The sequence below is a fragment of the Neophocaena asiaeorientalis genome, unplaced genomic scaffold (genome assembly GCF_003031525.2).
Source record: "Neophocaena asiaeorientalis asiaeorientalis breed wild unplaced genomic scaffold, Neophocaena_asiaeorientalis_V1.1 scaffold86, whole genome shotgun sequence".
Classification (NCBI taxonomy): Eukaryota; Metazoa; Chordata; class Mammalia; order Artiodactyla; family Phocoenidae; genus Neophocaena; species Neophocaena asiaeorientalis.
The window spans coordinates 8,598,431-8,623,272 of NW_020175039.1; the positions used below are offsets into that span (position 1 = coordinate 8,598,431).

The 24,842-nt window shown below is 41.1% G+C and overlaps 2 protein-coding genes across 8 annotated transcripts in view; one reads left to right on the forward strand and one right to left on the reverse strand.

Moving 5' to 3' along the window:
* Positions 1-5,195, forward strand: part of FN1 (fibronectin 1) — a 69,510-nt gene extending 64,315 nt beyond the window's left edge. For all 6 annotated transcript variants that reach the window (XM_024763153.1, XM_024763155.1, XM_024763149.1 and 3 more), the window contains 4 exons: positions 698-823; positions 1,346-1,452; positions 4,006-4,116; positions 4,436-5,195. In XM_024763153.1, coding sequence (XP_024618921.1) covers positions 698-823; positions 1,346-1,452; positions 4,006-4,116; positions 4,436-4,507 — 416 coding nt within the window. In that variant the 3' untranslated portion in view covers positions 4,508-5,195. The remainder of the gene's footprint in view (positions 1-697; positions 824-1,345; positions 1,453-4,005; positions 4,117-4,435) is intronic.
* A 10,376-nt stretch (positions 5,196-15,571) lies between these two features.
* ATIC (5-aminoimidazole-4-carboxamide ribonucleotide formyltransferase/IMP cyclohydrolase) overlaps positions 15,572-24,842 on the reverse strand; it is a 30,725-nt gene continuing 21,454 nt past the window's right edge. For both annotated transcript variants that reach the window (XM_024763323.1, XM_024763324.1), the window contains exons 13-16: positions 19,410-19,502; positions 18,053-18,235; positions 16,129-16,284; positions 15,572-15,803 (exon numbers count right to left, since the gene is read on the reverse strand). In XM_024763323.1, coding sequence (XP_024619091.1) covers positions 15,684-15,803; positions 16,129-16,284; positions 18,053-18,235; positions 19,410-19,502 — 552 coding nt within the window. In that variant the 3' untranslated portion in view covers positions 15,572-15,683. The remainder of the gene's footprint in view (positions 15,804-16,128; positions 16,285-18,052; positions 18,236-19,409; positions 19,503-24,842) is intronic.

Below are 24,842 nucleotides of genomic sequence, written 5' to 3' on the forward strand. Positions count from 1 at the left end.
ATGATTGACTAACTTTTTTAAAGTTTTAGGAATGACTGACTTGTTCACAAAATAGAAGTTGTGTGTATTATATAAACTTCCAAAGTTTGTTTTGTTTTAGTATAAACTTTGAAGGTTAAAAAGTCATCTTTTATGTATGGTAGTTAAAGATATATAACTGTGAATCTTAGATATTCCTTAGAACCAGTCTTATTTGTAGGATGATAACCATTGATTTATCATTTTGTTTTTGTTTTGATACATAGGTTTATTCTTTCACTTTTCCCATTTACAAGAAACAGGTCGTAGTGTGTAGAAACAAGCTGATCTTTGCTTTTTGGTTAATTGAACTTTGTATCCAGGATCTCTGCAAATCCAAAAGTGACTTTTCATCTATTATCTATTTTCAGCCTTCCCAATTTTAAACTTTAATAGGGAGAATTCAAATGAAGGTCATTGACTGACTATTCTTATGAAACGATTATGATGGAATAGACTGGATCTTAAAATATCTGAGAAAATGTTAAGTGGTAAAGATAATATTTTCAAATCCAACCAAAAAAGTGGTTTGTCAGAGGGATCATGACCTTCATCTTTCCTTGCCACTCCTTCCAGATACCTGGCTTTGAAAATCTGGTGACATGTCCCAGTACGCTCACCATCTTGTGAGTCAGAACATGCCAATAACTCCTTGCCTCTGATCTTCCCCACCCCCCAGAATGGTGCCATGATAATGGTGTGAACTACAAGATTGGAGAGAAGTGGGACCGTCAGGGAGAAAGTGGCCAGATGATGAGCTGCACGTGTCTTGGAAATGGAAAAGGAGAATTCAAGTGCGATCCCCGTACGTTGCCACAAATCACTGTTAGTGCCTTCTCGAGCGCTCCCACCTTCATTACTGAGCTGTAACTCTCATCCCCAGAAATGACTGGAGACTTTAGGTCTTCTTGAGGAGTGAACGGTGGGTTTGTTAATCTTCTGATTTGGGACAGCAGAGACAAGCTTCAAAAACGAGCCATAATTTAATGTTGTTATAGGGCACTTTAGCACTTTTCCGACCTGAGTATTTTGACCATAATCTGCAGTGAAATGTAACAAGAAAGCCTTACGGGTCTTTAGATTCAACTTTTAAAATAGGACCTCTATCTTTGCATTGAACCGTTTCCAGTTGATTAGATCTAGTCTCTGGAAATGCTGCCCTAAGACCTATACAGCAGTACCTCTCTTATGGATGATTCCCATTAACGTGTGGGACGTGGGCTGTGATGACAACTTTAGGAGAGAAGCAAACCCACCCTGTAGAGGGGCCAAGTCTGTATTATTGTTCTCAGTCTTACACGCGCTTATGATTCGTGTGTCCACGTAGATGAGGCAACGTGTTACGACGATGGGAAGACGTACCACGTGGGAGAACAGTGGCAGAAAGAATATCTTGGTGCCATTTGCTCCTGCACGTGCTTTGGAGGCCAGCGGGTAAGACCAGATAGGCCAGGCTCCGTGCTATTTAGACAAGGGGGGAGGTTCCTGTACAGACGACTGTTATGCTTCCTGTGTGTGCTGTGCACACAGGTGTGGTAGTGCACCTTATGAAATGGGGAAACAGTTCGGCTGCTGTTGGAACATAACGCTACTGACTACCCCTTTCCAGTTCTCCCCCTTTGTGGCAGCCTTAGCCCCCTCCCCCATACCTACTATTCTCAGACTGCCTCCATTCTTCAGCAACTGAAGTGTTAAACGCTGGGTGGCACTGGGCTTCTTGCTCCATTCCGTTGGGCAGGTGCCCCTGTGATACTGCTGTTAAATATTTTGAATACCCAGGTCTAAGAAAATACCACTTCTTTGTACCCTCTCTCAATCCCCAAATAGATTCCTGCCATAGGTCTAGTGCTATGCTCAGGAATATGGGACACACAGAGGGAGTGAGAAATGGTCCTGGCTCTTAATGATATAGCTGGAGACATTAAATTAGCATACATTGAAAGTCCAGCTAATTAAGTCAGGTTCTGAGTGGATCTGACAAACCCAGTTCCCATGTAGGCTGATGTCAGCAGGAAAGGTTTGGTGGAAAAGAGAAGAATGAACTGGTTGGGTTTCGGGTTGTTTGTTTTTTTTTTTTTTAATTATTTATTTATTTTTGGCTGCGCTGGGTCTTCGTTGCTGCATGCGGGCTTTCTCTAGTTGTGGCGAGCGGGGGCTACTCTTCATTTCGGTGCGTGGCTTCTCACTGCAGTGGCTCCTCTTGTTGCAGAGCATGGGCTCTAGGTGCACGAGCTTCAGTAGTTGTGGCTTGTGGGCTCTACAGTACAGGCTCAGTAGTTGTGGCACAGGGGCTTAGTTGCTCTGTGGCATGTGGGACTTCCCAGACCAGGGCTCGAACCCATGTCCCCTGCATTGGCAGGCGGATTCTTAACCACTGCGCCACCAGCATAGTCCGCTGGCTGGGGTTTAGGATGGTTACAATCTGGTTGAGGGATGGGGGAAGCAGAGAGAGCAGGGTGAGCACAGCCCCTTGGAATGGGAAGGAGCTGGCACATGTGGGCTCCAGTGAAACAACCCTCTGCCTGCTGTCTAGTGGGAAGACATTAAATGGGAAGAAGTGGGGGCCACTTATGAGGGCCTCGGAAGTCCATTATTCATGCCAGTACTTCTCAACCATTTCTAATCTGTGTCCTACTTCAATGTAACAGAAAAGTGCTGTGCTTTCCTCTAATCTTTGAAATTACAAAATAAAATGCCTTATAACTCAAATAAAAGCAATGAAACATAACATTCCTTTGTTTTCAATGAAAACATACCCTCCCCAACAGCTTTTCAAATTCTGGCCCTTGAAGAGCATGCCCCCTGCTCCCGGGTAAGGCTCATTGGTTGATGCCTTTGGCATTAGCCAGTTGCAGGTGCCCAAGAGAAAGGGAACATGATGGAAGACGGTTTTTAGGAAGATTAAACTGGCAGCAGAGAAGGATCTTCAGGGGTCTGGCTGAGGGCAGCCCCTGGAAGCTACTCTGACCTTATTCCACCACTCGTGGTTGGGTGGGGAAAGAGTCTCTCTCTCTCTTTAACATATATAAAGACCGTGATCACAGAACTCAGTCATCTCTGGTCATGTGCTCAGTGTAGAAAAGTGTGATGGAAGTGAATTTGTTGAGAAGTCGGTTTTGGTCTCACTTCAGCCTCTCTGCCTCATGATTTACGTACATGAAACCTTTAACGTGTGACACCTGTTCTGTTCTAAAGTGAAGTGCGAAATGAAACACTTTAGAGAGGAGTGGGAACTGTTACGTGTTTATATGAAAGCAAGATTCACTGATTCTTATAAATAAAAGTAGGTATTTACCCGTACTGTCTTAGGTATTACAGGGAATATGCTTTTAAGTGGACAAATATGTCTGAAATATTTCACTGACAATATAAGAAAGAAAGTGATTGTATCACTTAGGGTTCTTCTGGCTATAAGAGAAAAGCCCAACTCAGGTTAATTTAGGCAAAAGGCGGCTCACATGACTGGAAAGTCCCAGGATCTCTCAGTAGAAAGGACGTGACCAGGAGTCACCCAGCTGGGTGGCAGTCCCACTCCACTCACAGGTCACTGTGTGACTTCCCCGCCCCCCAGTCAGTCATTCCTCTGGGTCTCCTTTCCCTTACCTATAAAATGAGGGTGTCTGTCCATGTGATCTCATGTTCCTTTTAAAAGCTCTAGGATTCCAGGAAAACCTCCTCCATCATGTAGTGTGGAAAGCTTATTAAGGAAGTCAGGACTGGAATCAGCCTTAGCAGATGGGTGGGGTTTGTAAGACATTTCATGAGAAAGGAAAAGCATAAATAGAGGCAGCTATAAAATACACATTATCAGCCAACATGTATTCTGCAAGTTATAAGTGCGTGAAATCATCCTCAAAGCTTCCTTTGTGACTAACTGCGTGTATTTTGCCAACTCGTAAGAGGTGAAATTCTTCGACACAAGCTCTAAGTTGCGATGTTCTTGTGTTGTCATAAACCCCATCCGACTTCATGCCTCTGCTCTCTCAGGGCTGGCGCTGTGACAACTGCCGCAGACCAGGGGCTGAACCCGGTCACGAAGGCTCAACTGGCCACTCCTACAACCAGTATTCACAGAGATACCATCAGAGAACAAATACTGTAAGTGCATTTGCACCCTGCGTGTTTCTCCCCTAAATGCAATTAGGCACATAGCAGGGAGCCTCTTTCTGTAGGTACCTTTCTTCTGAATGAACCAATTTTAAAAACTTTTAAAAGACTTAAGAGTAGAAAGAATATTGTATCCTGTAACATAATTTGGGTTCTCTTGAGCATCTCCCATTGCCCAATATATAGCTAAGCTCTTAAAGCTAGACATATTTTCCTATGCATAAGTAATTATCAGAGTAGCCACCCTCCCCTTTTTTCCTCTGTAGCCTTTCCAGCATTGCTGTTAATTTTTCTTCTTCTTTTTTAACAGAATGTCAACTGCCCAATTGAGTGCTTCATGCCTTTAGATGTACAGGCTGACAGAGAAGATTCCCGAGAGTAATATTTCCAACCCAGAGAAACAAGCACGGATCTCTGTCAAGGTCCATCCAAACTGGAGTGATGTTAGCAGACCCCAGCTTAGTTTGTTTCTTTCTTAAGCCCTCTGCTCTGGAGTAACTTCTCCAGCTTCAGCTCAATTCACAGCTTCTCCAACCATCACCCTGGGAGTGTTTTTAGACTTTTCTCATAAATGGAGCAGTATATTGCCAGCTCTCCAAAGTATTCAGTACTGCTCAGTACTTTAAATGAAATGATTCTAACTTGTGATTTGGATTGGGATCAATAGGGAAGCACATGCACCAACCAAGATACAAAATGTCTTGAAATGATATTACCAAAATTTTCAATAGGAAAGTTACCCAAACACTTCTGCTTCCACTTAACTATGTGGCCCACAATATTGTAGGAACAGCATGTCCCTGTTGCTGTGATATTTGAAATATCCACAGTACTCACTATTTCCAAATGATTCTAGTATTGCCTAGAAATCTTTCTCTTACCTGTTATTTATCAATTTTTCCCTGTATTTTTATATGGAAAAAACTGTATTGAAGACACTTAGTATGCAGTTAATAAGAGGAATTTGGTCTAATTATGGTTGGTGATTATTTTTTATACTGTACATGCCAAAGCTTTACTACTGTGGAAAGACAACTGTTTAATAAAAGATTTACATTCCACAACTTGAACATCATGGCTTCTTTTTTACATACAGAAATTTTGGGGGAAATAAGAATCTTCCTGAATGTTTTTTCTTTGCTATTCAGCAAACATTTGAAAAACCATGATGGGCACGGCTCTCTAAATTTTGGTGATTTATGTACAAGCTTTTCTAAGTCTGTCACTCCCCAAACCCAGATTCAGTCTTGTCATTTTATCTCTTCAGTAATGGAGATAACTTTATATTTTCCGCTTTACCAGATGTAGGTGGATTCAGATACTTAACTTGCTAGCTAGCTCTTCAGAAGTATAATCGAAACAACCTTTTCATTGTTCTTTTCTAACCATTATAATTCTTTCCTCCCTCCCACTTCCTTTCCGTCCTTCATTAAATAAACATCTATCCGAAGCGATTACCTGCAAGGAAAATAAAAAGATGACTGAGATGTTAAAACTACTTAAATCGGGAATCCCCTGGTGGTCCAGTGGTTAGGACTCCTCGCTTCCACTTCACGGAGAGCGGGTTTGATCCCTGGTCGGGGAACTAAGATCCTGCATGCTGCACAGTAAAGCCAAACAAAACAAAACAAAACAAAACAAAAAACTACTTAAATCGCATGGCATAGAGGGGTTCTGTCTTAAGGAAACGCTGCGGTATAATAACGTCAATCCAACTTGTTTAAATGCCAGCTGACCCTGGAGTGCCCCAGATGAACAAAGTGTGTGTAGTCCTGGTCTACAAAGGCCCTTTTATTTTTCAATTTAACTTCGGGGAACCAACAAATCTAAAACTTTGAGATTAAATCTGGCATATCCAAAATAGTAGAATAGCAGCACTGGAAACAGTCAATTATTAATTAGTAAAAGATTAGTCATTCATAATATACAAGACATGGAAAACACTTGTTTATACACCACTGTAACAGAATATCAATAAATACCTGGCAATAAATATTAAGACTAAATACAGGGCTTCCCTGGTGGCGCCGTGGTTGAGAGTCCACCTGCCAATGCAGGGGATGCGAGTTCGTGCCCCGGTCCGAGAAGATCCCACATGCCGCGGAGCGGCTGGCCCCGTGAGCCATGGCCGCTGAGCCTGCGCGTCCGGAGCCTGTGCTCCACAATGGGAGAGGCCACAACAGTGAGAGGCCCGCGTACCGCAAAAAAAAAAAAAAAAGACTAAATACAGAAAGATTTCCTCAGGGTTCATTGGTTTTTTAAAAAAAAAACAAAAAACAAAACTCATGTTGGAATGGATTTAGTTTATAAAATTCCTTGCCATTTAGCATCTCATTAGGGAGAGGTGTTTTTTTTTTTTAACATCTTTATTGGAGTATAATTGCTTTACAATGGTGTATTAGTTTCTGCTGTATAACAAAGTGAATCAGCCATACATATACATATATCCCCATATCCCCTTGCTCTTGCTTCTCCCTCCCACCCCTTGCTCTTGCTTCTCCCTCCCACCCTCCCTATCCCACCCCGAGAGAGGTTCCACAGTCTAATTTGACAGGACTACAGCTCAGATGAGTTTTCCTTAGCAGGACACAGACTCACACCCCGGACTTCTGTTAACATCACTAAACTTTCAGCTTTGTCAAGCCAGTAGTTACCAAGAGAGCTGCTTTGAACATATGAAAAAAAGGAAGAATCACAGGAAGAACAGATCATGATGATATTAAATGACTGTCCCACATACGTGGGTCATCATTGTCCATGGAGAGAGAATATGACCCAATACAAATTCACACACGGTGTAAGGGGAAGCCCCACTGTAGACACACACCAAAGAGAAAGCAGGCTCCTGCCTCCATCTTTAATGTGAAGAGGAAGCCCAGGTACTGAACTTGTGAAAGTCTGCACCTCAGCTCCATCCTATTGAAACGTCTTTACATTTAAAAACATAATGAAAGAACACCTTTGGGTTCTTTCAAACCACTTATCTAGAGACAAACCTAAAACTATTTTCCCCAACATGAGTTTAAGTAAATCCAGTTGGACTATATTAATTAAATGGATAGTGAGCCCATCTAAAACTTGCACACTGAAATGTAAAATCTGCAAGTTCCACATTTAAGATTTTAAAAAGCACCACTTTTTCCAGAATGTCTGCTAGATTCTCAAAAGCAATATGTTAAATTTACAAATGAAACTCTTTCAATACTGAGTCAGTAACTACATGTAGATAATCAGAACAAATTAAATTTCAATGGTCTTTTATGTTTTGGCATCACAAGGCAAAACGGTAAAACTTTCTTTTTTACTATTTCTCAGCAAAATCATTCAAACACAAGGATTTCCAAAGATCTTTTACAGTTTTTACTGACTCATGTTACTGCTGTTCCTGAGAATTGCCTTAAGCAGGCCAGACTGAAAAGGCATAATTAAAAGACCAATCTGGATTCAGGCAAGAAACTGGCAATTCAAGCAAAGTCAGATAAAAGTAGTAAATATATGAGTTTAAAAAGAAAAATCATAATTTTGAAGCTATACCTTGTCTTGCTGGACGTGATTTGCAATAAAATTTATTGCTGAGTATTTTTGTTGTTTTCAGCTCTAATGACCAGTGAATTATGCAAGTTAGTCAGTATACTATCACTATAAGCCTGTAAGGCACACGTTCTGCGGAGGTGAATAAAGAAATGCTCAGGTGGAAATTACAAGTATAGGAAATGACTTTTCCATTTAATTATATTTCCATTGAAAATTCTATTCCATTTCTAGTTGTATGAAACTCATTAAAGTGATTAAGAAACACACATCAGCACATCTAAGTGCTGAAATTGCTTCCTATTCAGTAAGTTCCCATTACTGCGACAGGGAAAGTGGCAGGCTCCAATTAAAAAATCCCATTTTCAGGAGATACATTTCAACCATTAAAAAAAAGATCACTCTTGGGACTTCTCATGTTTGGGGACATTTAAAGATTACCACAAAGGCTGATAAAGCAGACGCAGCACAAAGCAGGGTAGCACCTTGCCCTGCCCTGGATTTTTCAGACTAAGAAATTTATTTTTAAAGAGTATAAATGGCAGTCATATTTGAGATGCAAGTTATTATCATTGCCACATCATCCCATTTCATAGTCTCATTAAAATAAGAGATTCAATTTGAATTGCAAACAAAAATCTATATAAATTACAACGGAAGAGAAGAAAATACTGTAAGTAATAAAAGACCAAGAGAAATGATGCTTCAGCTGAAAGCCCCAAACGGGAAATTCCTTTTTTAACATTCCTCAGCAGAGTTAGGTATGAAGGTATGAGATAGGAAAGCATGTTTTACATTTCCTTGAATTCCTCTTTAGAGACGTAGAAGTTCTAACAATCTGAGGAGCCAGATTTATCCTATTAATGGCTCTTGTGTGGAGCCTCCAAAGGCTTGAAGTTATTAGCTTTGCTTGGAGGTGGCCAGCATGGGGCGATTGTCAGCACCCAGTGCTGGCTAGGGCTGGAATCACCCATCCTGCAGGCAGCCCATCCCCCAGCAGACTGCCCTTACGGAAAATACACTGCAGGCCCAGGATGCTCCCAGGGAGCTCTTTGCATCACGGTACCTCAGAAACCACCATTTCGTTCCAGAAGGAAACCTTGCCACTGCCAGGAGGTTGCTGGTCAGGATTGTACAGTGAAACCTGCTGATCCGTAAAATTCAGCATTAGTTGTAAGATGCCGAGCCAAGCGCCGAACATGCCACTTTGGTGGAGAAACTGGAACCCTTTCATACACTGCTGGTGGAAAAGTAAAATAGTGCAGCTGCTGTGGAAAACAGTTTGGTGGTTCCACAACAAGTTAACCATTGAGTTACCGTATGACCCAGCAATTCCACTCCTAGGCATATACCCAAGAGAACTGAAAACATATGTTCACATAAAAATTTCTACACGAATGTTCACAGCACCATTTTTCGTTAACAGCCAAAAAGTGGAAACAACCCAAATGTCCGTCAGCTGATGAATGAATAAACAACATGTGGTCTGTTCATACAATGGAATATTATTTGATGATAAAAAGGAATGAAGTATTCATACATGCTACACCATGAACCTTGAAAACACACTAAGTGCAAGAAGTCAGGTACAAAAGGTCACATAATGTATGGTTATACGCAATGTCCAGAATAGGCAAACTAACAGAGACAGAAAGTAGATTAATGGTTACCAGAGGGAGAGAAGAATAGAGAAAAACTGCTAATCAGAATGTGGCTTCTTTTTGGGGTGATGGAAATGTTCTGGAACTAAACAGTGGTGACGGCTCTACAACTTTGTGAATATACTAAAAAATCACTGACTTGCATTTTATATGTGTATTTTATTTCAACTGAAAAAAGTGGCACTTTAGTTACAGAAAACCTCAATATCCTTTTGCTTACTGGTAATGTTACCAAGGCTGTTGCCCCAGCATCACACCCCTGCCCCTCCCTCAAATGGAAACCAGTTACTCTTATCTAAGTTTCAGGAGGAAACTGCAAAGAGAAAAAACCAAGAACTGGTTAGAATCAACTAGACCCAAGATGGTGGAAGATTTGACTTCCAGTACACCTTGAGCCTCATTCTATGCTCCTTGTAATACATTAGCATGCTAAGTGACACACCCACCAGCGCCGTGACAGCAACTGTAAAAGCCCATACAAAGACTGAAAAGGAGTGTTGCATCAGTCTCCAGGTCCAAACCACACCCCTATTCTCGGATAACTCGTGGATATTCCTTCCCCTCTTTCCAATTCCCTCCCTTTTACCTTGACCCTCCTATATATTTGGTGTCTCTGCTCTAATTGGGTTAGGAAGTTGATTTGTGAACTAGGTTCCTGCTTCTCCATTCTTTGACCATTAAATAAAGTTTGTGCTGTTCCAGTCTCAACATCGGTTTTGTTATTGGCAAAAATGGAAAAAAATAGGAAAAAGAACCTCCCTGACCGAGACAAGGGGTCCCGGCCTGGGCTAGGGCCCTGGTACGGGTCTAGTCGACCAATTCGGTAGCAGTGAAGCGGTTTGGGAAAACAGAGTAGATGAAAGATTGAAGAGAGACTTCCCTGGTGGTCCAGTGGGTAAGACCATGAGCACTCGATGCAGGGGGCCTGGGGGCCTGGGGGCCTGGGTTTGATCCCTCATCAGGAAACCAGATCCCACATGCATGCCTCAGCTAAGACCCGGCACAGCCCAAATAATAATAAAAAAAAGATTGAAGGAACTCAAACTTTCTGGCTACCTATTCAAAAACTAAGGCAAAATCCAACTTCCACACATTAGTATCATTTTCCACTACCTTCCATGCCCCATATACACAAAAGCATTATGAAAATAATAAGTAGCATTTTTTTTTATGAGCAGTATTTATCATGTCTGAGGTGGTGTTAAATATTTTGTTTCATTTACTCCTCAGAGCAACCTGAAGAGGTAGGTACTGCAACATCGGTTTATAAGTAGAAAGTGAGGAAAGGCTAAGTGAATCACCTACCATCACACAGTTAGTAGCAGAGCTGGAACTTAAACCTGACAAACTGGCCCTGGGTTGTGTGCTTTTAACCAGGAGCTATTCAGCCTCCTTGGGAGCAAATGCATCTCCATTTTATAGATGAGAAAACAAATTCCAAGAGGTTAAGGCATGTGCCCAAGATCAACAAACTGGTGAGTGGAAAAACAAGGGAGGGATGATCATAAACGGCCCAAACATGGTTTCCTAGAAGGAAAGAGGGGGCCGTAATCAAGAACAGGTATGGGGGGACATGACAGGGGAGCTGCTGGCAAAATCCTTTTTCTTTACCCGGTTGGTGGTGATATATGTCTGTTTAAAAATTATTCTTGGGAATTCCCTGGTTGTCCAGTGGTTAGGACTCGGTGCTTTCACCACTGAGAGCTGGGTTCAGTCCCTGCTCAGGGAACTAATATCTGGCAAGCCGCGTGGCATGGACCAAAAAAAAAGATTCTTCAAGCTGTAGATGCTTTAAGCACTTTCCATAGGCGTGGTTTATTACAATTTATTTTTTAAAATAAATCTGTGCCTGTCACAGTGTTTAGCAAAAGTGAGCTTTAAGAGTGTCCAAGAATGGAAGGCACTGGGAGCTTAAAGACCTGCAGGGACTTGCGCTCTCAGGAAGGGACAAGGGACTGGGCTTCAGAAAGAAGGTGCCTCTGGAGGCAACAGGATGGGTTCAGGGTGTCCTTGGTGGACTATTTACAAATGAGTGAGGGCTCATGCTTTTCTTACTGGGCCCCAGACGCTCCCCCAATTCAAATCACTCTTTACTGATCCAGATGTTTTGTTATGGGTTTTCTGCTCAGTCTAGAGTAACCCATTTCTCCAAGGAGTCCTGGATCCTTTTATTAGATAATGGTATTAGAAACCAAGATCTTAGCATTAGGTACGCTCATTGCCACTGGGGTGTCACACTTCTTGGCCCTTTCAGTTGATATAGTCATGCATTTTAAAGTGTAAGAATATTCATTTAAAAAATTATTTTTAAGTTACTTTTAGATTAACTGATTGAAATATTTACAGATGAAATATCTATAGACTTTGCTTCAAAATAATCTGTGTTGAGGCATGAGAAGTGGGGAAACAGATAAAACTAAAGTAATCATAAGCTATTATAGTTGGATGACAGATACATAGAATTTTACTTTTTTTGTGTTTATCCCAAAATATCCATAATAAAGACCTTTTAAAAAATGAGAAAACTACTTATAACTACATACTAACAATTTTGAAAACTTAGAAAAAATGGTCAAATTCCTAGGGGGAAAAATATACCTTGCTAGAATTGACTTAGAAATAAAAAAATTATTTAAGAAACTAAAGCAATTATTAGAAAACAACCTATGATATTTATTGGTGTTTTTTAATTTTCTTAATGGCAGAGTAGATTATATTGGACTAATCCTCCTGCAGATAATTAGGAACACTTGACGAAAATATTAAAAAATCTATTTAAAGCCCCTGGAAGGCAACCAAAAACTGGTGGAAACCAGAGGGGATCAACCTTCAAAGGGGATCAACATCAATTCTCCACAAACTGATCTACAGATTCAATGCAATTCCAATTAAAATCTCAAGAGGCTTTTTTGCAAAGATGGACTAGTTGATTCTAAAATTTACATAGAAATGCCAAGGACCTGGAACAGCCAAGAAATCTTTAAAAAGACTATTATGAAGGACTCACACTAACCAATTTCAAAATTTACTATTAAGCTACAATAATCAAGACAGTGTGGTGTTGGTATTAGGACAAACATAACAGTAGAACAGAAAAGAGTCCAGAAATGACACACAAATATGGCTGAGGCAACAAGGCAATTCAACAGGAAGAGTTGTCTCAACAAACGATGTTAGAACAACTGGATAAATGTATGGAAAGAAATGAAACTTGACCCGTGTATCACTTTAACACTGGAATAGATAACAAGACCTAACTGTAAGAGTGAAAACTATAATTGCCTAAAGGAAAACATAAGAGAAAAATCTTCACAGTCTTTGGATAGATAAGCGAAGGTCTCTAGTTTTTAGATGCATAAAGATGCAAAGATGAAGATGGGATACAGGATGAGATTTTCCTGGAGGAGACCCTGAGATGGGATGGGGTAGGGAAGTTGGGGGCACCAAATGTTTAGAATAAGTTACTGCTCAGATTCTAGCTTCTGTTTTGGGAGATGAGGTCACATTACTATTACATTACTAAAAATATACACATAGACCAGTATGTCATGAACTACGGACTATGATTATTCCAATTCTTTATGTCTGAGGTCCAAAATTTTAAAATTACCTCAGAAAGTATTAAAAGGAAATACTCTAAAAAGCATTTTGAGGGGATTCCCTGGTGGCACAGTGGTTAAGGATCCACCTGCCAATGCAGGGGACACGGGTTCGAGCCCTGGTCTGGGAGAATACCACATGCTGCGGGGCAACTAAGCCCGTGCGCCACAACTACTGAGCCTGTGTTCTAGAGCCTGCAAGCCACAACTACTGAGCCCATACACCACAACTATTGAGCCTGCGCTCTAGAGCCTGCGAGTCATAACTACTGAGCCCATGCACCACAACTACTGAGCCTGCGCTCTAGAGCCTGTGAGCCACAACTACTGAGCCCATGCACCACAACTACTGAGCCTGCGCTCTAGAGCTTGAGTCACAACTACCGAGCCCATGCACCACAACCACTGAGCCTGTGCTCTAGAGCCTGCGAGCCACAACTACTGATCCCATGCACCACAACCACTGAGCCTGCGCTCTAGAGCCTGTGAGTCACAACTACTGAGCCCACGAGCCACAACTACTGAAGCCCACGTGCGTAGAGCTCATACTCCACAACAAGACAAGTCACTGCAATGAGAAGCCCGTGCACTGCAACAAAGAGTAGCCCCTGCTCACCGCAACTAGAGAAAGCCCGCACGCAGCAACCAGGACCCAATGAAGCCAAAAATAAATAAATAAAATTTTAAAATATTTTTAGAAAAAAGTATTTTGAGTCTTTAAAAATTAATATTGTGGGCTTCCCTGGTGGCGCAGTGGTTGAGAGTCCGCCTGCCGATGCAGGGGACACAGGTTCGTGACCTGGTCCGTGAAGATCCCACATGCAGCGGAGCGGCTAAGCCCGTGAGCCATGGCCGCTGAGCCTGTGCATCTGGAGCCTGTGCTCCGCAACGGGAGAGGCCACAACAGTGAGAGGCCTGCGTACCGCAAAAAAAAAAAAATTAATATTGTGCCTGCATATCTGGGAAGTAATGGTGGGTGGAATTTCAGCTCTCACACAGTCCTCTTTTTTGCAAATGTAAAACACTGATTAGAGAATGAATTAACTTGATAAATCTGGACATAAGTATTTATATCTAATTGAGATAGTTTGTAGTACCATTCTTCAAAATATTTACGTAAACGTGTTCAAACCGTACAGTGTTAAATGGAGAAACAATTCTTCCAATGATTATACCCTCAGTGTTAAACCTTTGGTCAAGGAGAGATAGAATGCACACTTAACAAGTTATAAGCCAAAATATGTATCAGCTGTTTATTGCTACCTAACAAAGCACCCCAAAACTTTATGGCTTAAAGCAATACATAATCTGTTTCTGTGTACCAGGAATTCATGAGAAGCTCCTTTGAGCAGTCCTGGCTCAGGTCTCTCAAGAGGTGGCAGCAAGGGGCTTCCCTGGTGGCGCAGTGGTTGAGAGTCCCCCTGCCGATGCAGGGGACACGGGTTCGCGCCCCGGTCCGGGAAGATCCCACATGCCGCGGAGCGGCTGGGCCCGTGAGCCATGGCCGCTGAGCCTGCGCGTCCGGAGCCTGTGCTCCACAACGGGAGAGGCCACAACAGTGAGAGGCCCACGTACCACAAAAGAAAAAAAAAAACAAAAACAAGAGGTGGCAGCAAGATGTCGCCTTGAGACTGGAGCTCCACTTCCAAGGCAAGTCACGCACATGGCGGGCAGGTAGTGTTGGCAAGGTAGCTTCTCTTTCAGCAGGGCTGCTTAAAGGTACCTACAGCATGGCACTGGCTAACTCCAAGAAACTAAGGCTGAAGTTGTAATGCCTTTTACGGCCTAGCCTCAGCAGTCACACATCTTTCCTAAAGTATTCTGTTGGTCACACAAGTCAGCCTTGTCTTCAGTGTGGGAGGGCACTAACTATACAAGGGCCGGAAGATTAGTCAACATATTAACGACTAGAAGGATAACCTTAAAAAAACCCATCAGAAATCTTTAATTTTGGGAAAGTGGGTTAAGGACATGGGAAGAGGGCAGGACTCAACTTTTAAGGTGAAAGATGACAAAAGGTTTCAGTTGGCCTTTGGTGTAATATGTGAACCATCAGGACCACATGGGCAGGGCACATAAACACACAATTATGTCCTGATGTAGGAAGGCACTGCCATCCACTGTGCCCTACTTCTGGTAGTAAACCTGGGAGAATACCAAGTCCATTCCTGGGCACCAAACATTGAATACATTTTTTAGGTAGCTCCAGAGGGGGCATCAAGGACTGGTTTAAATTATGGGAAACATTTCACTTAACACAGGAAAAAGGAAGTACTGGCAGTACCCTAATGTCGGGCCAACAGAAGCTTTAATCCCCCCTAAGTTTCTAGTCCACGGGTTACAATCTGCTGTTTGTTTAGAAGGTAGTCAACCACACTCTTTAGAACTATGATTAGAGGAAACTCATGAGCAGAATCCCCTATGAGTAAACTAGTGGGACTTTAGGATGCCTGTGCCACCTGCTATGGTGGCTGCTCAGTTTCTTTGGTTTACCTAATGATTTTCAGATGTTCACACAGGTAACATTTTGGGATGAGCTGAGCCCACGGAGGCAGGGATGCTCCTGTATTTCTTACAAATAACCATGTGTAATGTTTGTCAAACTAAAGAGCCTATAACTAAGACAAATTAAATACAACTACCAGACACTATGGCTCCAAGATTATTAAAATTTAATGCTTTATTTTTTTAAAAAGGTTATTTTCAAAATTCCACATGTGATTTTTCACCTACACATAGGAAGGGTATAAAATAATGCGTGAAGAAGTCAGTGATGGAAGAGCCGGAGATTCGTGTGAGCGAGGATTATTCCCAGCTCATCGCAAGCCTCGATCACAACTTTGTCAGCAGTGGAACCGGAAGGGGCAGCAATGTAGGCCACGCCACTCTGAGGGGGAGACAGAGACGGACTCTCATAACACAGCCTCATGCCAAAACATGTCCAGAATCAACCCGTCACACCCAATAACAAATGCACGCTAACAATGATTCACGCTGCAGACTTATTCGGTGAAGAGGCAAAATAACGGGATTTGGGTTGTCCATACAACAAAAGGAGAAGTCAAAATAATAGTCTAGATGTTACTGATATATCACATCGTCATAGCCTGGATATATAACATAACTCATAGAACTGAAAAAGCAGAAGCAGCATCTCTGAAGTGGTTGCTGCACAATGACCAAACCCATACACACACCAATTCCACACTTACCCTTTTAGCTCTGTCTACATTGTCCCGGAAAGGAAAGAAAGCATCAGAGCTGACGGAAACTTCACTGAGTTTGCCAACCCATTCCCTCTTCTCTGCCTCGGTTAATAACTCGGGGACCTGCTCAAACAGTGCCTTCCACTTGATCAAATCTTCACCCTATGAGTGGGGGCAGAGGGGAAAGACAGGTTTTACACCATCTTCAGTACTATCTGATACAAATCAGAATGCCAGAAAAAATGTCCTTGGGCATTTTTCCTAGGACTTAATTATAAATAATGACTCATTTAAACCCAAGTCCATATTTCTAGAACCTTTTTTTGATGCTGTATAACATTTCATTAAGAAAGAAAATTAATCTTAAGTGTACCAAATAAAGACTGTACCATTTACAAGCCAGTTTATCCCAAATATATTTTGTTCTTTAATCTCTAAGTTAAATCTACTGCTTTATATCCCTGTATCAAAGCAAGCAAAGAAACATAATTTCTAGAAGTACATTTCTACAATAATTAGTCTTAAGTACAGAGTCTAATAGACCAACCAGAACATGACTCAACAGTATTCATTTTTAAAAAGTACTTCTATTTAGGGTTTAAGCCAAAAGGCTTAAACAATATACTTTTATTCTTATTCACTGTTTGAAGCATTTCCTGGTTACAAAGCACACTCTCCAACGACACCTGTTGATCATGTCACGGATTCCTATCCCTGAATGGACAGCCCAGTGGAGTTGACTCGCCCCCTCAGAAGACCACTGAGTTTTTGATTACCAAGCTTCTCTTTGTGTTTTGCATCCAGTACCTGTTAAGCATTTCTATTTCCAGAAACTGGGCTAAATCCTATTCTTTTAGCAGGCTACCTAATACTTGCAATTTTAATGCTCCCATATACTTGCTTCAAAGTAGAAAACATTAAAGAACATGAAATATAACACAAGTACACTGAGTTGTTAATGGAGCTTGTAGAAAATGTAGAGGGACATTTGTTACCTGCTATCAAGTAATTTGTATGCAATGTTAAATACACACCTATCACATAGTAAGCATTATGACTGGCACTGTGACAGACACCCAAGATGGGTGAAAAACAGCCCCTGTCATCAAAAGTTATAATCAGGGACTTCCCTCGTGGTCCAGTAGTTAAGAATCCGCCTTCCAATGCAGGGGATGCGGCTTCGATCCCTGGTCAGGGAACTAAGAACCCACATGCCACGGGGCAACTAAGCTCGCATGCCCCAAGTACTGAGCCTGCGCACTCTAGAGCCCGCACACCACACCTAGAGAGTCCACGTGCCACAGCTAGAGAGAAGCCTGCATGCTGCAACAAATCTTTAAAAAAAAAAAAAAAAAAAGCTTATAGGGACTTCCCTGGTGGCGCAGTGGTTACAAATCCACCTGCCAATGCAGGGGACACGGGTTCGAGCCCTGGTCCAGGAAGATCCCACATGCCACGGAGCAACTAAGCCCATGCACCAACAACTAGTGAGCCTGCGTGCTACAACTACTGAAGCCTGTGCACCTAGAGCCCACACACTGCAATGAGAAGCCTGCGCACCTCAATGAAGAGCAGCCCCTGCCTGCCACAACTAGAAAAAGCCCACGCGCAGCAATGAAGACCCAATGCAGCCAAAAATGAATACATTTATAGGAAAAAAAAAAGCTTATAATCAACAGGGGAGGTACAAACATACAAAACTAAACCAGTGGTTATAATCTAAAAAGACATATGATCTGTAGTGTCAGAAAGGGATAAAGAACGCCAAAGAAAGGTAAATGAGACAGAAGAAGTTTAGATTAGTAAATTTAGATAATACAGAACTTCAAGAAAAATATCTTTTATCTTCGTAGTGATGAAGATAGTCTGTTACACAGAAAGGGTAAACATCCTACTACACTCCACCCACACTCAACGACAGCCCTTTTACCTCTCCGATGGTTCCAGTAACATACTGATCGATGGCGTTGGAGATTTCTGCTCTCTTCACTCCAGTTTTAAACTTCACGGAAAGCACCTGTGGGTGATGTCTAAGCCACCAATGGTTTGCCTTATCCCCAGCGAGGCGTGTGCAGTGTATCCGAGACTGCTGTCCAGCTCCAATGCCAACAACCTGAAGAATGAAGAACACGGACGTTAAATGAGTAACAACACGCTTCTCCATGGACCTTCTGTGCATATTCCCCACAAATCCATCAATTCTGTGGGGGGAAAAGAAAATCAGGCCGAAATAAGAGAAACACAAATAATTTTAAAGTCATTAAAAAGGTTAAGTGTAACATGTTTTAACTATTATTTGTATGTGTTACCTCTTCAGTGAAATTTGAGGTATGGCTATTAATTAATATCTGGAAGTTTCTAGAGCTCCTGGACATCAGTAGTGAAGCCTGGTCTTGCTGGAACTTATTAGACAAGTAGCCACAGTCTCCCAGGTTTTTGGTATTACAGATTAGCAATCTTGCAACAGTAGGCAATCACCTAAATTCCGAATTTGAAAGGGTCTTCCAGGTCACATGCCAATTAACATCCATCCTCCCCTCCCACGTCCCGGCCAAATAATTTAACAAATGGCTAGAGAGGAGCTCAAGACACTATGAGAAGAAACAGTGCTAAAGCCACAGCAAAACCAGGTTTATCCTAGAGCTAGGAGAGGCCCAGTGATGAGCCAGCTCAGTCCCGCATCCTATGGCTTTCAACTAGGAAAAGTTAAATACCTAGCTTAACATCAGATAGTAAAAGATGTTCAATATTTTGACTGTGGTAGTGGTCACGGTCAAACAACTATATAATCTGTGCAAACTGGTCAAACTCTACACTTAAAAAGGGTGAATTTTACTGTATATAAATTATGCCTCAGTAAACCAGATTTTTCATCATGTTAACTCTTAGTCTACAGATTCTTGGTAAAATAACATGAAAAGTATAAATAAAAATACCCTTTATGCTGCAAAACGATGGGCTAGTGGGTGGCAGTGTGTTCTACTCCCTCTTCACTGGAAATGCTACCGATAGAGACAAGGGGAGCAAAAAAACTAGTTCCCTAGCAACCACTGTCCCCTAACCCAAAACGTGACAACTCGTTCCAGGCAAGAAGCAATAAGAACAATTTTAACACTTAGTTCCAAAGATACTTTGTATTCATTACTGAGTAAATACTGACAAACCGAGAAGAGAAAAACTTGGCAAATTTTCCTTTTCAAGCAGTCTAGTTCCCAAGACGGATGGATTTTTGAACATCATCTTGCAAAACAACAGTCCTCCCAAGATAAGTCTGACAGCTTGGTTACCTGCCCATCCCTGGCATAGCACACGGAGTTAGACTGAGTATACTTGACAGCAATGGTGGCCACCGTGAGGTCTCTGAGCGCAGATTCCGGCAACTAAAAAAACACAGAATGGTAAATGGGGCTTTTTTTTTTTTAAACCTTCATTTAACTTTTAGCATCTTATGTGTCCCTTATAACAGACCTATAATATAGTTCTATCCCTCAAATGAGGGAGTGAAATTAACTGTTCATAGGAGACACTATCATGTTTTACTGAAAGAATCATATTTAACATATTTGTCATGGAACTCTGTGCGACGCCTAATGCGTCACAAACTCAAATTGACGCCATTTTGCAACAAACTTTGGCTTAAGCCTCTTTACGTATCACACTAGATGTGAAATACCATACCCACTCCAAAACTGACAAACAGTATTTTCTCTATCACAGTAGCACCGAATAACTGGAGGTGTGATAAAATTTATGTTCAAAAAAAAAACATTCCCTGGTGGCGCAGTGGTTGAGAGTCTGCCTGCCGATGCAGGGGACACGGGTTTCTGCCCCGTCCGGGAAGAACCCACATGCCGCAGAGAGGCTGGGCCCGTGAGCCATGGCCGCTGAGCCTGCACATCTGGAGCCTGTGCTCCGCAACGGGAGAGGCCACAACAATGAGAGGCCCGCGTACCGCAAAACAAAACCAAACAAAAAAACACTGAGAGTAATTTTCACAGACACTACAAATAACTGTGATGCACATACAGCCAAGACTGCTCAGGAAAAACCAAATTAGGATCATTTTTTGGTTTGCCTAGAATATTCTACATAGAAAGTATTCAAAAATGTATTATGTACTACCGGTTCAAACGAATGAAACAACTACTATAACTAAAAATGTCACTACATATAAAGAGCAAATACAAATTGAAAATAATAATAATGATCTATGTTGGTATGCTAAGTGGACAAAAAATATAAGCACAGCTAATTGATAAATTATCTAACTGAAAAACTGTTAAGTCAGACTTCATCAAAACTAAAGCTTCTGTTCTTAGAAAAGATCTTGTATTAAGAGGATAAAAAGACAAGTTACAGACCATGAGAAAATATTTTGCAAACCACATATCCAACAAAGAACTAGTATTCACAATATATAAAGACCTCTCAAAATTCAGCTACAAGAATAAAAATATAATTAGAAAATGGGCAAAAGACATGAAGAGACATTTGAAGAAAAAGGATATACAGATGGCAAATAAACACATGAAAAATTGTCCATCACTAGGCATTAGGGAAGGCAAATTAAAATTATGAGGTATTGCTACACACCTATCTAACAAGAAAGCGACAACACAGAAACCTGGTAAGGATGCAGAGAAACTGGGATCGTGCATATGTTGCTGGTGTAACATATAAAATGATGCAGCCTCTTTGGAAAACAGTCTGGCAGTTTCTTAAACTACATATGCAACTATGATGCCAGCCAGCAAATGCACTCCTGTGTCTTTAGAACAGAGAAATGTAAACTATGTTCATACAAAAACCTGTTCATGAATGTACAATGAATGAAAGTTACAGGAAGGGGAACAGATTAGTAGTTGCCCGAGGTTACAGAGGAGGCAGAGGCAGGAGAGAAGTGAGTGTGGCTATAAAAGGCAACAGAAGCCTCCTTGTAGTGAGGGGCATGTTCTGTGTCTTGACTGCATCAATGTCAATTATCAAGGTTGTGATGCTGTATTAATAGTTTTGCAAGACACTGTCCATTAGGGGAAATGGAGCAAAAGATACATGGGAACTCTTAAAACTGCATGTGTATCTATAATTTTTACTTTTTAAACTCAAAAGCTTAAAAACCACTGTTAGAATTTTTTAAGAATTTATTATACTAAGGTGCTATTGATGTATTGATAGTATATCCTTTTCTATCTGTATTTGCTCTTTGCCAACTATACATTTTATTCCTTTGGTTCTAAGAAAGATTAATAACAAAAGCCAGCCTTCTTAGCTGCCTACCTTCAAATATAACCCTAGTATCCCAAGTTAGGATCAAGGACTATGAGACATGTCAAGGGGTGGGAGTGAGAGAATCCAGTGTAATAAACATGGCACATATAGTTAAAACAAATTGAAGCATTATTCAAGAAAAATGGGAGAAGACAGAAAAATTCAAGCATGTTTGTTAATACTTAACACACACTCATTACACTTCTCCGGCTTCCTCAGGACTGAAACCATTCTAGACCTAATAGTATAATCTGATGATTTTGAGGCTGGAATATTAACAAAAACCTGTTTTAAAAGAAGGGAGAGGAATATAAAGGAGGATAATACCATCATTCTCATCCTTAGTTAGGTTTCCAAATTTCCATTAAAAATACATATGAACAAGTACAAAAGACTGTAGATAAAAGATTAAAATCAAACCCTTGTAAAAATATCCAAGCTAGCACAGCCAGAGGCACAAAACCTATCAAGTGCTACTAAATTAATCAGTCCAATACCTATAAAACTACAAGGAAAACTTACAAAAGTAAGAGTCTCAATAGGTAGACACAGTTGTCAGCATGGGTACCATGGAATCTAGCTCAATACCCTTTTGGTATTTTAAAAAATACATTAACCAGCCAGATTAATAAAGTTTAAAAAAAAAAAAAAGAGTCTCATTTTACTGTGAGCTGCTTAAAAACATTGCTACCCCAGTACCTCAGGGCCTTGACCAAAGGACTGGAAGATCTTTCTATATATGATTCCTACATGTTCCTTCACTTCAGGGCACCATTACGTTTCAAAGATAAAAATGAAAGAATAACCAGTAAACCAACAAAGATCATGTCTTAATCACTATATGTTTATTAACAGAACTATCCTGATAAAGATTTTAAAGCCTATTTTCAGCATTCTACTTAAAGTCGCAGGATTCAGACCGGGAAACAATAGCCAACTCGTCCACTTGTTACAAAATGACTTCTTAAGAGACTAATCCTTTTCTAAGAACAAATAGAAAAACTGAATACAGAGCTCATAAAATATCAAGTACTGAGAGGCAAGAGGCAAAGACCCCAGAGATAAAGGAAGCTGGAAGAAATGAATGTGACGATGCTTTTCCCCTCAAGGCATTTCCCAAGTTGCAAGGCAGTAACTAAGAAGTAAATGAGCTAAGCCCCGCATAAGTCAACTCTATGAAGGGAAAAAAACACCATCCAGACCCTCAAAATATCTATATGGTTCTTTCATATTGCGGACCAAAAAACTGATCAAATAGTCAACCTACAAAAGATATGGAAAATTTTATTTGAGACAACCTGAGGAACCCAAGAGACAGTCTCTCAGAAAGATCTGAGAACTGTTCCAAATAGGTAAGGGGGGTGGCCAGTATATACGTGATTTCGATGAAGGGGCACGTGCAACCAATCACACTACTTGGCAGAAGGTTACTGCTATTCTCGAGGAACAGACATCCTAGTTAATGGTTTTAAGTGCTTTCCTAAGTACGGGAAGATACAAGAAACTGGGTTCACAAAATCTCCTGAAAATATATAACTACCTGAGGGCCAGTTTTGTCAGTTTTCCCAGAGCACAGAGTACCTCACCCTGAATTCCTTTCAGTGACTGCAGTGGCTAAAGACTTGATTCTTGCAAAACTGGATGGTGGGCAACATTCTTTATTTTACGATCCCCTCCCTTTTGGTCTGAATTTCAACCAAAGTTTGGGAGGCATTTTGTGACTAATTTGTCCCGTGGTGCTAGGAAAGCTCATTCAGTTCAGGCAAGGATTTCATTGATAAGCCACTCGATGTGCTATTACTGGACTAGGCCCTCTTGGCAGTAACCAAAAGCCTCTGGACCACCTGATTTACTAGTCTATTATGGTCCAGGAAATGGTTCCCTCTTATTGCTTCTTCCCATATCTATAGTTACAGTATTATAATCACTGATCTTATAGAAAGATGTATTTGGCCAATCATTTCAACTCCCCTAGTCATCGTTATTTTTATCAAACGCTCAGTCACATATTTGGAAGAAACAATAATCTTGTAAAATAGGCAGAATAGAAATAAAATAGCTAGTACTATTAATAAGGTCATAAGTATTTAAGCTAAGAACTTCCACTAGGTGCAGCCCAGAATCTCCCCACATTGTCTGACCAGTCTGCTCTGTACCAATCACTATCTTTAAGGGAAGTGACATATTGGCATTGTACATAAAGTTCACCAAAGATGTCTGCATACACAAGGCAGAGTGGTGGGTCATCGTGACCCCTCACAGGTTTGAGAAAGGAATGTTATCTTCTAAGGAGTTACGTGGCTGGCACCAGAAGAAGAAAAATTGAGCTTTCTGGTTGAGCAGGTATTTCTGCCACTGGGGAAGCCTGGTTAATGCATAATGCAGACGCACAATGCACGCTAGAGGGGAAGGAGGAGGCCAAAGAAAAAGTTTCATGTTTACATTTTTCTTGCCTTGCCTTAAAATATGAATTTTTATTTCATCAATATCCAATGCCCAGCATGCAATCAAAAACACCAGCCATACCAGCAGGTAAGACCAGAAAACAATGAAGTCAGTTACACATCTGACGTACTGAAAAGAAAGCACAGCCAACATTAGACCCAGGAAAAATATCCTTTAAAACTGAAGGCCCAATTAAGGGGTTTCAGAAAAACAAGTACTACTAGCTCATCCATCCTTGGGCAAATGTCTTAACTGTCCTCTCTGTCACAATTTTGTGATCTTTCCAATAGAGTTGACAGTAGTCACACCCTGCCCAGAAGGAGCTGTGCATATTAATTGATATAATACATGTAAATACAAATAGAAAACCATTTTTATCCTAGGAATATGTCCTTCTAAAAGATGACAACAGGACAATAGCAAAATCGTGACTATGTGAAAACACCCATCACATCACTGAAAATGGAAACAACTTAAATATCCATCATAGTACGCAGATTGCCACACGGCCTTTCAGATGAAGATGTGGATCTATGTTTCTTGATATATAAACACATTTGTAGCTCAGTGCATAGAAAACAAGGCAAGTTACAGAACAGATTTATAAAAGACATGATCCCATATATGTAGAATTGAAGGTAAATAACTACATATATACATATGCACAGAAGTTTCTAATATGGCCTTCTGTTCATTTTTTGAGTTCTCAAACTTACTTGACAACTCAGAGATGAGCTAGCTCTTTGCATATCGACCAGTTTTAAATATGGGCCTTAATAAATGCATAAGCATATAAATATTAAAAACAGATCTACTGGGCTTCCCTGGTGGCGCAGTGGTTGAGAGTCTGCCTGCCGATGCAGGGGACACGAGTTCGTGTCCCGGTCCGGGAGGATCCCACATGCCGTGGAGCGGCTGAGCCTGCACGTCCGGAGCCTGTGCTCCGCAACGGGAGAGGCCACCACAGTGAGAGACCCGCGTACCGCCAAAAAAAAAAAAAAAAAACA